This window comes from Cyprinodon tularosa, unplaced genomic scaffold (genome assembly GCF_016077235.1).
Source record: "Cyprinodon tularosa strain WSP-4 unplaced genomic scaffold, ASM1607723v1 ctg214, whole genome shotgun sequence".
Lineage (NCBI taxonomy): Eukaryota > Metazoa > Chordata > Actinopteri > Cyprinodontiformes > Cyprinodontidae > Cyprinodon > Cyprinodon tularosa.
This window is the reverse complement of record NW_024038796.1, coordinates 243,547-257,510: the sequence shown is the minus strand read 5'-3', so window position 1 is coordinate 257,510 and position 13,964 is coordinate 243,547. Positions and strand designations below refer to the sequence as shown.

General features: G+C 37.0%; 1 protein-coding gene across 1 annotated transcript; it reads right to left on the bottom strand.

Annotated features, from left to right (window-relative positions):
- Positions 1–2,584: 2,584 nt before the first annotated feature.
- Positions 2,585–13,721, bottom strand: slc25a37 (solute carrier family 25 member 37). Its single transcript, XM_038285756.1, has 4 exons — positions 13,312–13,721; positions 5,446–5,674; positions 5,086–5,142; positions 2,585–3,762 (listed from the first exon to the last, which is right to left on the bottom strand). Exons 1-4 carry the CDS (start codon positions 13,510–13,512, stop codon positions 3,233–3,235), a joined length of 1,017 nt encoding a protein of 338 aa, XP_038141684.1. The 5' UTR covers positions 13,513–13,721; the 3' UTR covers positions 2,585–3,232.
- Between the last annotated feature and the right edge of the window lie 243 nt (positions 13,722–13,964).

The window sequence follows — 13,964 nt, the reverse complement described above, 5'->3', positions numbered from 1 at the left end:
ACCTGATTCCAATAATTTGGATGGGTGAGCAAATACTTTTGGCAATATAGTGTAAGTCATGTGCACTAACCACTGCGCCAACAAAGCATGACAATGTAGCATTAAAGTTAATTGACCCACTAGATTGCCCTTTTAATGTGTCCTAAACAGGTACTATAACTGAACTGCGCTAGAAATAGCAGAAAGACAGGAAATATTGTAAAAATTATCCTTAACTCAACTTTCTTAATTTTTTTTTTTCTTCTAGAAATATGCTTTTCCTTTTCTCACTTTGTGGATCAATGTAATAGACAGCTCCACTTTCGTACACCAATTTCTTTAGATCCACACATTTTTGTCTATCTATGTCATTGTGAACATGCTAAAACAATGTAAATGTCACTATTTGATCAAAATATTATGTTCTATTAAGCACATGAACCACAGAGTGACAGAACATTGCAGGTCATGTTTATTTTGCCTGGGTTACAGGAAGCTTTACGTGGTACTATACTGTCCTCTGCTGGAAGTGTACAGCTCCTGCCAGAAAAGGCTTTCTTCACCATCAAGATCAATTAAGAAAATGTTGTAGATATATCTGTTAATTAACCTGACAGTCTCCACCTGGAAGAGCTTCTATTTTCCTTATGTCATTTATAAAAAATGTCTTGTCATTGATATGGGATGTGGGTTATACAACAGCAAAACCAAAACAATCTAAGTTACATTTATTCATCTTATTCACAAAAACTTTCTTTAAAGTAACACAAGTAGGTTACTCTAAAGTAACCTGACTGGATAAGGTACTTAGGAATTTACACTATTGAGGAATTTACTATCTCAATCTTTCAGTAAAAATGTTGTCTGACTGTAGAGATGAGGAACTAAGTGCAGAGAAGCTCCAAGGGGTTAATAATAGTATGGCTAAAGAAAATCACATCTCCTTTAAACTGGTCTGAGCATTAGTTGTTGTCATTGCGTATCAAGAAATTCATGCAGGTTTATTTTACAACTTGCATGAGTAGCCTTTTTTAAATCATGGCTTTTATATTTATGAAACTGAACTTTGTCAAACTAAAGTTTGGATAATTTATGATTCTTTGTGAAAATCTGCTTTGTATTTTTGATTTCTTGACACTTAGCGCAAGGAGGTTTTTTAGGCTTTTAAGTTATGTTTTACACGAACTCAAAGCAACACACATTTGTATTTACACTGTTAAATGAAGTATTACATCTGTATATTGAGACAGATTTGTTTAGTTCAAGGCAATCTGTGGAGTTTGCAAGGCAACTCAAACCCCACATTCTCTAGAGATAAATAACTCCGTAATAAAAAACAAATAAATCGGAGATCTTTCTGGGTTACATGAATATCTGGCCAAATGTCCTGGTAGCTGGATCAAAAAATAGACGATTGTCTGAAAAGCAGAGAGCACACAGGAAATGGCAAACTTAAACAGGAAGGGAGAAAATAAAACGATCTGATCAGGTCTGTACTGATCTCATGAAGACAGCCAGTGCAGCTTTATTGCTTAAATAACTTCATTTACAAACTTACATTTTGGATCACAGAGTCTGCATAAGAAACAGAACATAAAAGATTTTTTTTTTGGATGATTAAAACAATCTTAAAGCCTTTAGGGTTGCTATGACACAACAGGTTAAACAAAAGCTAAACACCATAGGAACTGTCTGAAGTAACAGTCTAGTCTGATCCACATTTTGACCTTCATCAAGATTCTTCTCAGAAATAGTCAACTTCTGTATATAAATATATGCTTCAAAGACATAAAAACCGGCTGCTGACTTTATGCAACAGCTACGCTATTATTGTGCGTGACTTGGGAGCGTTTGTAGTATTATCTTCTCAAGGCAAATACAGGTTGATCTCAATTAATTTAACATAATCACAAAGTTGTTGTTTTTTTTATTCCATTATTACAATTCAAAAAAGGTAAAACTCATGAATCAATTTACATAAAGCAATGCTTTGAAAATCTGAGTTCATATATATATATATATATATATATATATATATATATATATATATATATATATATATATATATATATATATATAAACTGTTGAGTGTTTTCAAGCAGGGTTAGCCAAAAAAGTTTGTAGAGTTCTGCATCCAAGCATGTTAATGTAGAGTGCAAGAGGAAAAAAATAAATCTAAAACCAGGAAATGGGAATTACCACTCCCTGGACAGGATTGTGCAACCAAGAATACATTTCTCAGCATGACTTAGCATCTGTCCACACCTGTTCACAGAGGGAACAAGCAGAGGAGCTGAAGGCAGCTTCCAATCAACCCCGGCTTCTTTCAACGCTGCACTGAAGCAGTAAATCCTCCAAAAAGGAGCTGTGGAGAAGATGAACTGCTGGTACAGTAAAGTGCATGAACACACTTCTCATTAGGTTGCCATTTGGGTACAGCAATGCAATGAAACCCTCAATCCTTTTATTGGTTGAATGGAATGTACTAATTGAAGGTGACACTGAATTTTGTGTTTTAGTCTGATATAGCAGCCTGTTTGTAAATAATCTAAACATGAGTTTTAAATGCTGAATTGCATTTCTGAAATACATTCCTTTTTGATGATGTTCTAATTTACTGGGATGCGCCTGTAAGTGGTCCATTAATTGCCCACATACCTCAAAAAGAAAGGCAGAACTGTGCGTGTTTTAATACATCTTGGACCCAAAACAAACCAAATATTTCTAAGTAAAAGAACAAAGATGTGGAATTAGAAATTAAAAAAAAGTTAACGGAGCAGTGTTTGATATTCATGAGGCACTTGTATAAAACATTTCTGTCTTTTCCGCAGAGTGCTGGGAATACAGAATGTTGAAATACGTTTTTATAAACACACCGCAAAATAAACAGGAATGCATTTTCCTCCACATCCAGAAACACCAAGCTAGAGGAAGTACAAAAAAAAAATAAATAAGAAGTTCCAATAGTACAGAAAACAAACAGTTTCAGACCACTTCATCATGTGTTCACCACATGGAGACATCAGGGAACAGAGTTGTGGCTGAAACAGTCTATTTCAGAATAATTATTCTTGTTGTTTAAAAAGGTTATGCAGCCGTTGCTGGAGTTAAAACAATAGACACAAACCCCGATGATGAAAAGACAACGAGGGGCATTAAACGCCACACCTCCATCTGGTGACTTGGTTCAGTTTCTTCCTCACTGCTTCTGACCTTTGGGCTGGAGAGTTTCATCATTCCAGAGAATCACTCGTTACAGCTGCCCAGATGCCGCCTCTTGTTCCAGCTTCTGCTTTGTCAGGAAGTACTTGAAGAACTCATACACCGACCAGGCGATGGCGGTAGAGGGCATCTGGTATATAACCCGCGCTTGGACCCCTTTGAAGAAAGCAGCCAGACCTCCGAGTCTGTACACCGTCCTGAAAGCATTGGCCATTCCCGACAGGTGGCCGCTGATGTTCACAGAGGTCAGCGCTACATTCTCTTGTGTGTTGAGCAGCGTTTTACAAACGTCTAGTGGAGTGGTTACCGCTGCTGAAACCGCCCCCGCCACAGCGCCGGACACAATGTGGCTCCCCGGGTTGTAGTGCCTGTGAGGGTTCAGCTGCTCCTGCATCAGTTCATAGGTGATGAAGTGGACTGCTTGGAAGGGGATGTTCATGGTCAGCTGAGTGCTGTAGCTGCGGTAGAACGCGCCAACGCCTTCAGTGTGCGTCACTGTCCGAACACAGTCCCAAAGTCCTCGATAGGGAGAGTTGTACATCTGCATCCTCTGTTTTACAACTGGATGAAACAAAAGCTGTGTTATTAGAATTTATTTAGATTAAAGTAACTTAAAAAAAAAACAAAAGTGTTGACCATAAAAAATATGTATATATGTATGTATACCCTTGAATATACTGAAATTTACCTCCACTTCCTTACGTATTCATTGCACTAATCCAAATTAGGTCTGAAACAATAATTAGCTTAATCTGGATAAATCTTTTATTGAAATAATCGCCGACTAATTTAGTTATTGATTTATCTTTAACTGGAGTATAGAGGCTCCAAAACAAGTCTGTACCCGATAGAACAACCCACCTTGAGCAGCATTTATAACAAGATTACAAAAAATATGTAAACATTTTGCATTTAAGATGAATATGTCTGTCAATATGCTCTATCCAGAACTCCTTAAGTGGAAAAGTTTTAGTTTCACCTGGTTTAATTATGTAAAAACTTATTTAAGGAACCTTTGGCTATCTGATTATTAATCAAAAAAAATTATCGACAGATTAATCGATTTGCAAAATAATTTACTACAGTTGGTCCCATAACAATATACTTACAATATTCCCTCTAAAAGTATAGATCTTATAGATCTTTATATGCAACCTTTCATATCCAAAGAGCCATTTTTTTTCCGCAAATCCGACTAGCTAAAGGTCTTTTAGAGCTGCAAAATATTTCATTATTGTTAAATAAAACACAACCTATTATTTTTATTAAATATCTGTCATAGGGAATCTGTTGCCATCTTAAACAACCAAAAGTTTATTGGTATTTTTAGCTTTTAAAATAGTGTTAAAAAATTTCCAAGCTAATTAAAAGAAAAATGGCTCTCAAAACATATTTCTGATTCTTTTTATGTCATTCTGTTGTGAAGATTCAGTTCAAATATTCTTTATAAGAACCACTAAAGCTGTGAAGACTGCCATTTGTTTTTAAAGTATATTAGCTAGTTCTTTATATCATGTTTAGCCCTTATTAAGAGCCACTATACTGGGGCCAAAGAGCTCTGGAGCTGCAGGTTGCAGACCCGTTATAGATCAACCCTGCTTATTCATTCATGTAAGGGTCTCACCATCGCCCTAACGACTGCAGGGAAGATCTACAGTGAAGAACTGCAGTCAAATAATGCATACCCCTAGAACCGAACCACTTCTTTATTTACACGATTTTGTCATTTTCTTTGCATTATTAGTTTCTCCAATAAATCTGCTGGTGATAAAATGTTTGTTACAAATTTCTAAGCGTAGATAAATTATGTATTTAATGACCGATCCAATCTGAAATGGTAATACATCGAAGTGGGTCTTTATCATTTAATTGCCATTTTCTTACCTTCAGCTGGATTCATGATGCCATCATGCAGGACGGTGGCCACACTCCCTGCAACGCCTATTAAAACATCAACAGACATTGTTGAGTCTGAATCTGTGACTGAGCTCATAGTTATTCTGATAACAGAAAAATATCCGATAAGGCAGAAATATATGTAAGCCACAGGCAGCATAACAGCATATTCTACTAGAACAAATAAAAAAACATTCAAATGGATGGATGCCAGGTTGGATTTCTCACAGCTGGTAAAAACATGACCTGGCTACTGTAAACTGTACATCGATTTTAATAACTCTACTTTCCCAGAAAGCAGCTGGGGTTATGCTTGCAAGGGCTTTGAGGAGACATGGATGTTCGTACCGTTGGCTATGTGGCTGTTGCCTCCGCTCTGAATGATGTCACTCAGCGAATGCTTCACACGCTCATAGCAGGCAAAGTAGAGTGCATGTGCAGGCCCAGCTCCCATCATAGTGATGTTGAGGCCCCTCAGGGGTCTGAAGATTCCCTCCGTCTTGATGATCCGTTTGAGGGCTTCATAAACACCCTTGTACTGGGCGTTGGGGTCCGGCTGCAGGCTCTGCATCCGTGTCTGAAATAAAATCATGAAATATAAATCCCTGGATAAGGATTATTTTATTTCTCTGGGCTGGATTTTATCCTCTAACAGTTTAAGCATCCAGCTAATTGTCTTCTCTAATAATTATTAAGAGCTTTAAAGAAAGCGATTCATGATATTTCTAATAAACCGTAGAGCTCTTTAGCTCCTCTTCTAGAAGGAGGTCTTGGCATTTGCGAGATCTCTTCTGAGCGGCTATCCCAGGCTGGCTCAAGAGGCTGTGGCAGCTCGTTGTTTAACTCCCACCATGCCAAGTTATATGGACAGCACAAAGCATGTTTTCATTTGCAGGGAGATTTGGGGCTGGCTAAGAAGATTAGCCAAGTTTGTCTTTGTCAGCATGTTCTACTGAGTTTCCTTCCTTTGGTTCAACAATAAAATATCAGTTACGTTTCCTCTGGACAAAGATTTGGCAATTTGAAGACTAATCGTCTGGCAAACTGACTCACTGGTTGGGAATTTGGGACTGAAAATGAAGCAAATGATTCTCATCTCCTAATTTGGGGTTAAAAAAGGTCATATAATGATTAAACTGTTCAAATAGGAACAGTTATTAAAAAATACTCTCTTTAACAGTCATCGTTCATGAAGCCTTATTGCTCTTCAGACCACATGATGTTTTAATCACTAACCTCCCAGATACGGTTATTAAAACATAAGTGTTTTAAAAATGTTTGAAGTTGAGAAATACTACATAAAACCAAACTGAATCACTTTTCAAACATAATATCTTATGACATTCGGTACTTTCATGTACAAGATTGCTTTTCCTTAATCCAGTATTTTTTGTTTTCCAAATGTTACAAATCTCACCCCCCAAAAAACCAAAACTGTTTCGTAAAGGAATATGATAAGCTTAAGTAAAAATAAAACAACAATGTCATCATTCTATCATATTAAAAAGAAATGTAAAAAAATAAATAAAATAAAAAACCTGAGGACTTCAGGCACGAAAATTGTTCAACATATACTAATTATTGCAATTATAATAATGCAATCTATAACTTATATTATCTTGATTTTAGGCAGAAATATAAATAAAAACCTTCGGAATCTAATTGCATTTTTTCCTGTGCTTGTTACACAGATGACACCTTTGAGTCGGAGCAGAGAGTGTTGGCTGGTAGCCAAGGTGATCAGGTAGCCCGCCTGAGATCAGCTGCCTAACAGAGATGTCGCTTGTAGTTTACCGACCGTGGTTTTAAATTAGCTTTACCTTCATAAGAGTGATGGGAGGCACTCCTTTGGTTTCCACAGCTTGACTCTCCATGTTTTTCACAACCGGAAATATTTTCAAGCCACAGAATCTGCCTTTTTCTGCAAGTATGAGAAAAGCGTAGCAGCCGTCTTTCAGTCAGCGTCTAGGCGGTGCAGAGCAACCGTAGTGGAAGCGGGTTTCTACTTGACGTTATAATTTGTTATCCTTTTCTAGAATTTTGCATCCAGAAAAATTTATAATTTGTACATTTCAAGATTTTCCAAATTCACTGAGAAACTAAGATAAGATCTAATCAAGACTTTAAGAAAGCATCTGCAGCTAGTTTAAGCATAACCTAAATCAGTAAAATGCTTAGAGAGCACAGACATTGGCAAAATGCCAAGATTTGTCCCATATTGTGACTTCTGGATCATTACCAAATTGTAATGAGCTGTTCCTTGAAATGATGGTCACCTTTGGTAAAACTGTCCTTAAAATCCCTTCGTAAGGTTATAAATAAGGCACAGCATGTGTCTGCAGCCTCTGGTGTCTGTTCTGCTCTCACCTTTATTCACCTTGCTTTTAATGTTCACTAATGCTTTTTAATGCCCATATATATATATATTAGCCTGACGTAGTCCGACTCAATTCTAGTCAGAATATGAGTCTGATACTGCTCCATAGAGCTGTGATTATGGGGCGTGTTTCGAACGAACCAGGAAAAAAAACGCCTCTGCACTCAAATGGATAGACCTACAACCAATAAGAGCAACGGAGTGCGTGACGTATGTTAAGCAAGGCATAGTTGTTGTCCACAAAAATCAAAGCGTGCAGTTTCACGCCTAGAATAAGAAGATGAGACTTGATCGCGTTTCTCTGTTCCTCTTTTAAAATTAATTTGCTGTCGATATCTTCTAGAACAGACCTAATAGCAGAATCTACTCACCCAAACTCTCCAGCGGCAGCCATTATTGTTGTCACCCTAGCGCGCTTTGGTCACGTGGTTGATTACGTTACTGTTGATCATCTGTCCATCATCGTATAAAGTCCGCCCTGACAATTTGATTGGATCGCCTGACAGTGGGCGATAATACTCGCGCTACTATGGAGCAATGCCAGACCGAACTTCCCCGAACTCAAACCTTGTGGGCGGGACTAAGTTCTGACTGGCACCCAGGCTATATATATATATATAGCCACTTTTGTTGAAATTAGCATTTTCCCATTCTCTAGCTTTTTCTCCGCCTCAAGCTTCTTTTCCGAACACACAGCTTTACGATCAACCAGAAGCTGTTCTGCACAAATATATCGCAACATAATATATCTGAGGAAATTGTTTTTATATCTTTTTTTTTTATATAAAGCATTTTAAATACGATAATCACATTTAATGAATTTTAACGCCAATTAAGGCCTTGATTTAAAACAACAATGTAATGACTTTAATTATTTTAATGACCTGGATTATGGTTTGGATCATCACCAAAATTGAATGGATTGTTTCTTTAAAAATGTAATAAAATCCTTTCATAACTCTTTATGGCATACACAGACAGACAAACACACAAACTTCACTAAAAACATAACTACCTTGGCAGAGGTAATAACAGGAAATAAACCCAGTATCCTAGGAGTAATTCTGAAGACAAAAATGTTTTATGTTGATTTTCTTTAAAAACTAAAATCATTCTTTAACTTTACATCTATTTTATTTTCAGTCAACTTAAAAGGAAAAGAATATATAAATTAAAATCAGTTTTTCCAACATGTCACAATCAGCTGACGCAACTAAAAAAAAGCAACAAACCAATGTTGCCAATAAACCATAAAGGGGAAACAGGCTGACCCAATACAGCCTATAGCGTCTTATCATTTTAAGCTTGTCTGTTCTGGTAATTTGTCTGTTTACTAATCAATACCACAAAGAAGAAATTACATAACCCACCCTTTCCTGCATGAGGCTGATTCCTAGCGTGTGTGACACTGATAAAACACCCCTCCTAACATTGATGCAGGCTACTCCCCTCTTCTTTGAGACAAACTCCCACTATACTGTTGGTACTTTGGGAGGAACCGACAAATAAAAGCACAAAGGAGGCCTCATCTTAGACAAAGGCAATACTTCATCTAACAAGTGGCTGAATTTATTCAGAATTAAATTAAATGTGTTATGACTTCCTAGAAGAGTTTTCTAGTAATGGAGGAACAATGAGTCTTCTTCACGAGTATAAATCGGATCAAAATAGAAAACTTGGGTAACTCCAGACACTTACGTATCGAGCTGAATGGGCCTTGCTTGTGCAGCCATAAGGTGCTTGTGAAAACTTGGAAAAGCTTAGGAGGAAATGACACCAGTGGATTGCGTAATAAAAGATTCTGGGATGATGTGTAAATATTTCAATAAGATAAAAGTAAAGTGGAGGAGTTTACTTTATTTTCACTCATTGATTCTGTCTGACACACAGCAGTGTTACAGTTAAAGAAGACCTAAACAGGCTTTCTGAAACAACACATTGTTAGAGAACAACGGCTAAGCGGAAGAAAAAGGGGGATTGCAGGGGCAAAGTTCACACCAACAGTTGGCAATTTACTTCTTTTAAGCCAATTTTTAACAAGCTTTAAACACCATAGTAATTTCATCACACCTTGAAATGCAGAATTGAGTTATGAAACATTCACCCACTCTTCAGTCTTACCGAATGACCCAGAAAAGTAAACTCAGAAACAGGGTTTAATTCAATCACTTAATACATACCTTAACAACCTACCTATATGTGGTTCTGATTGGATCTGTGCTACAGTGTTTACACAACTATTAAGCCACACAATTGGTTTATTGAGCTTGAGAAAGAAAGAAAAGAGGAGAAAGAGAAGAGAAAGACAGAAAGAGAGAAAAAAGAAATTTCTTTACACCATTTTAATCATGTAAAGGAATCTCTTGAATCATGATTCAAGAATTGAACTTATAATTTTAGAAAAATATCAGCAATTCTGTCCAACTACTCAACTAAAGCTTTGATAATTTTAGTCCACAATTGTTGTTTTATCCAAAACAAAATCCCAATATAGTTTGATGATTGTTGAGTGACTGCATTTTCTGAAAAAAAAAAAAAAAAAATCAAAGGATCTTTGAAGAACACATTTAAATATTAAAGTTGCATCCATCTGTGTTCTCCCTCCCCATACTGATTTTAAATGATGTTTTAAGACACAAAGACAAATATCAAACTGCAAAAACTTTGACAGAAGTTATAACTTTGAAGCCAACAGATAATGAACGAAAGATAAATCCACATCTATCTACACAAGTTTTATTAAACACGTGTTGTTGGTTGATCGGTTTATATAACACACTTTTGGTCCCTTTATATAAACTGTAAAAAAAATAAATATGAAAAAACTGTTTGTTTTTTTTTACTTTAACCGATCAGTCATTAGCGGTGAGATCAATCTGTGAATGATTAGTTATCGCTGGCTCTTTCAAATATCATTAAGCTAAAAGAGAATCAGTTGCCTGAGATACTTAAATGATGGACCCGGGGCTTTAAATGTTATGTGTCTTAAAAATTATATTTAAATGACAAATGATGCACTCAAAAAGGGCTTTATCGGTTTAATGTTAGCTGCAAATTTGGAGTACAAGAAATGCTTAAAACTCTAAATGTATCGAGATTAATGTTATTTAAATGACTGCAGGTGGTTTAAAGATTGATAAGAAATATATCTAATAAAGAATATTAAAATATAAAATGAACCAATTGGATAACATTAGGTGCAAAATTTGAGGTTTTAAATATAAAGCACAACTTTGCTTAAGGTCAGCACAGACGGATTAATGTTTACTGCCTGAATGCATTTGTCCTTGTTCTCTGATCATCTTCTAAGCTGCAGCAGCTTTGCACCTTTGGGGGGTGTTTTAGTGCTACACTGGATCTTGTTGTAAGGTCACTTACTGTGTCTGTGAGCCACGATAATAAGGATGAACCTAATTCTCAAAGTGAAGTGATCACAAGAAGATTTAGATGGTTTGATCCTCTAATCCTGCACTCCTTAAGTAAAGCTCACATCCTAATGGAGACAAGAGTAAAGTTTGTATATCAGTCCTCTGAGGGCTACTACCAAGCACTCTATGAAAGCAGAGCTAAGGATGCACAGTAATAAGGCAGTATTTACTAGAGGTGAGTATTAGCATGAGTGTTGCGATTCAATACATGTCACGATACTTGGGTCACGATACGATATTATCACGATATTGCAGTATCACCATATATTGCCATATTTTCTCCAGCTATCAAAAATCAAATGATGAGATAAAACAGCAAGCGCTGTATATTTTCATCAGAAATTGATTAGGTATTATTATCCATGTTGTTTGGGGTTTTCTTCCACTGTGACTGCCTCAAATACAGATTTGGTGCTGTACACACAGGTAAAGGGCTCCACCGCGCTCTCTGCCAGAGTGGTGGTGCAGAGGTAGCCCATTTTCCCATCAATGTTTTATGTAATCTTTTTTTTTTTTTTTATCGATACTAAGAAGTGAAAGATCGATATTATATTGGGCAGCCGAATATCAGGATATATCGCCAAAACGATTATTTCCCACACCCCTAGTATTTACCATAAAATAAATGGTGTTGCATTGCTGTGGTTAATGCTTTTCATTCAGAGGATAGTTTGGTATCTATCCTAACAGGACTGACCTTCACTTCGCCTACATAATATCAGAACAAAACATGGTTCACACTTTTTACTGCACTGCTTCCTTGAGTATGCTTATTTTTTTAACTGTTTATACAGCTAATTTTTACAGGAGAGGATTAGGGCCACTGAAAAAAAAAATAAAGGTAACTGATTTTTTAATTTTATTTCAGTGTAATATGAGAAAATAAAAGTCAGAATTCTGACTTTAATCTCAGAATTCTGACAGCTAACATGTTAGCATCAAGCCGTTGCCACGTCTGTTTTAGAGACTAGCTCTCTTGTTTTAATCACGTTCTGCTCTTACATTAATTAAATAGCATCACTGGCGACCCCTCTGGCATGTTAAAAGTTGCCTAATGGCATCATTTTCCACCAATCCACAACTCACATCTTTGTCAGTGAAGCCGAGTGCTCCCACATCTCTTCCTTCATGGTGCCCATCTACATTAAGATCCAAAATTCTGAGATTAAATTCAGAATTCCGGGGGGAAAAAAGGCAGAATTCTAAGAAAAAAATTCAGAATTCTGAGATTTAAGTCAGAATTCTGACTTAAATCTCAGAATTCTGACTTTTTGCTGAAAGTCTGAATTCTGAGAATAAAATCAGAATTCTAAGTAAGAAAAAGGTCACAATTCTGAGACTAAAGTGAGAATTCTGAGACTAAAGTGAGAATTCTGAGACTAAAGTGAGAATTCTGAGACTAAAGTCAGAATTCTGAGATTAAAGTGAGAATTCTGAGACTAAAGTGAGAATTCTAAGATTAAAGTGAGAATTCTAAGATTAAAGTGAGAATTCTGAGACTAAAGTGAGAATTCTAAGATTAAAGTGAGAATTCTGAGACTAAAGTCAGAATTCTAAGATTAACATGAGAATTCTGAGACTAAAGTCAGAAGTCTAAGATTAAAGTGAGAATTCTAAGATTAAAGTGAGAATTCTGAGACTAAAGTCAGAATTCTGAGATTAAAGTCAGAATTCTGAGACTAAAGTCAGAATTCTAAGATTAAAGTGAGAATTCTAAGATTAAAGTCAGAATTCTAAGATTAAAGTGAGAATTCTGAGACTAAAGTAAGAATTCTAAGATTAAAGTGAGAATTCTGAGACTAAAGTAAGAATTCTAAGATTAAAGTGAGAATTCTGAGATTAAAGTCGGAAATCTAAGAAAGAAGTCAGAATTATGAGACTAAAGACAGAATTCTAAGATTAAAGTCAGAATTCTGACTTTTCTTCCCATAGTAAACTGAAATAATGTTTAAAAAACAGTGAACTTTTTTATTTCTTGAATCCTCCTAATCCTCTTCCGTACATTTTAACTCTGATGAAAATATGAGATGGATCAGTCATAAACGTGGAAACATGCCACTTCAGAATGTTAAATTGGCTTTCAGAGAGCTTGTTTGCTTAGCAAATACGTAAAGCGCAGCAAATACTGGAAAACTTCCTCTATTGGGAAGGAAACGTTTTGCTTTTTACTCTGATTTACTTTGTTGACTAGTTGGACTAGTTCGCTCGGTCTATTTTAAAGCCACACAGCTGCTTTAATTGGATGAGCTAACACCGAGGCTAACTAAGGATGGGCAGTAGGAAGACTTATCAGCTAACGCCTGTTAGCACATCCTATTTGCACTTAGCGTCTCTTTTCCGGCTCCTTGGTGTTTGAGCCGCTGTGGGGGGGAAGCTGAAAAAGCCAAGCAGCCTCTGGCACTGCGTTACCTTGACAGAGTCCACGGGGTACATCACGGTGTGCTCCAGTATGCCTGCCACAGCTCCGGCTGTCATGTGGGTCGTCACGGAGACATGAGGCGGCAAGCTCTCGTAGAACCCGTCGCTGTTATCATTGAAAGGCTCCCCGTCTTCTCCGTGGATCTGCGACATCTCCAGTGTTGCCAGCGCAGGGTCCGAGCTTAACTCCATGCGTGGGAAGCTCTCACAACAGGCGGCCTTTCGTGCAAGAGGACAAACGGAGGAGCTTCGGCGGCGGCATGGACAACCACAACATTACCTCTACTCACCGGAGTTCCAGCAGCGCCTGTAGGACGCAGGGGGGTGTGGCTTACAATGGAACGAGCCAATCAAATCTAAGGTGGTGATAAAGTAGGCGGGCTTTTCGTCGGAGAGTCCAATGAAAAGTTTCCGTGTTGGATTCCTGGTACATCTCACAGCGTCGCCGGTGAAACTATTTGGTCCAAAAGTTTTTTGAATGAGTTTTACGGTAAAAGTGCGATCCGATCTTTTCAGAGTGCTGCTGGAGTAGATAAACAGCAGGTGTGGTCTCACTATCGAATAACACGTGTTCTTGGAGAAAAACCTGTCCTATCTACAAGGAGTGGTTACTTCTGACCAACTATAGTTAACTGAATTTTATA

Excerpts from the sequence above, each read along its gene's own strand:
- slc25a37 (XM_038285756.1), bottom strand. The coding sequence starts at position 13,512 with ATGGAGTTAAGCTCGGACCCTGCGCTGGCAACACTGGAGATGTCGCAG. Across the intron at positions 5,675-13,311 it reads ACCCCGTGGACTCTGTCAAG|ACACGGATGCAGAGCCTGCA; the intron begins GTAACGCAGTGC and ends ATTTTATTTCAG. Across the intron at positions 3,763-5,085 it reads CATCATGAATCCAGCTGAAG|TTGTAAAACAGAGGATGCAG; the intron begins GTAAGAAAATGG and ends TGTTTCATCCAG.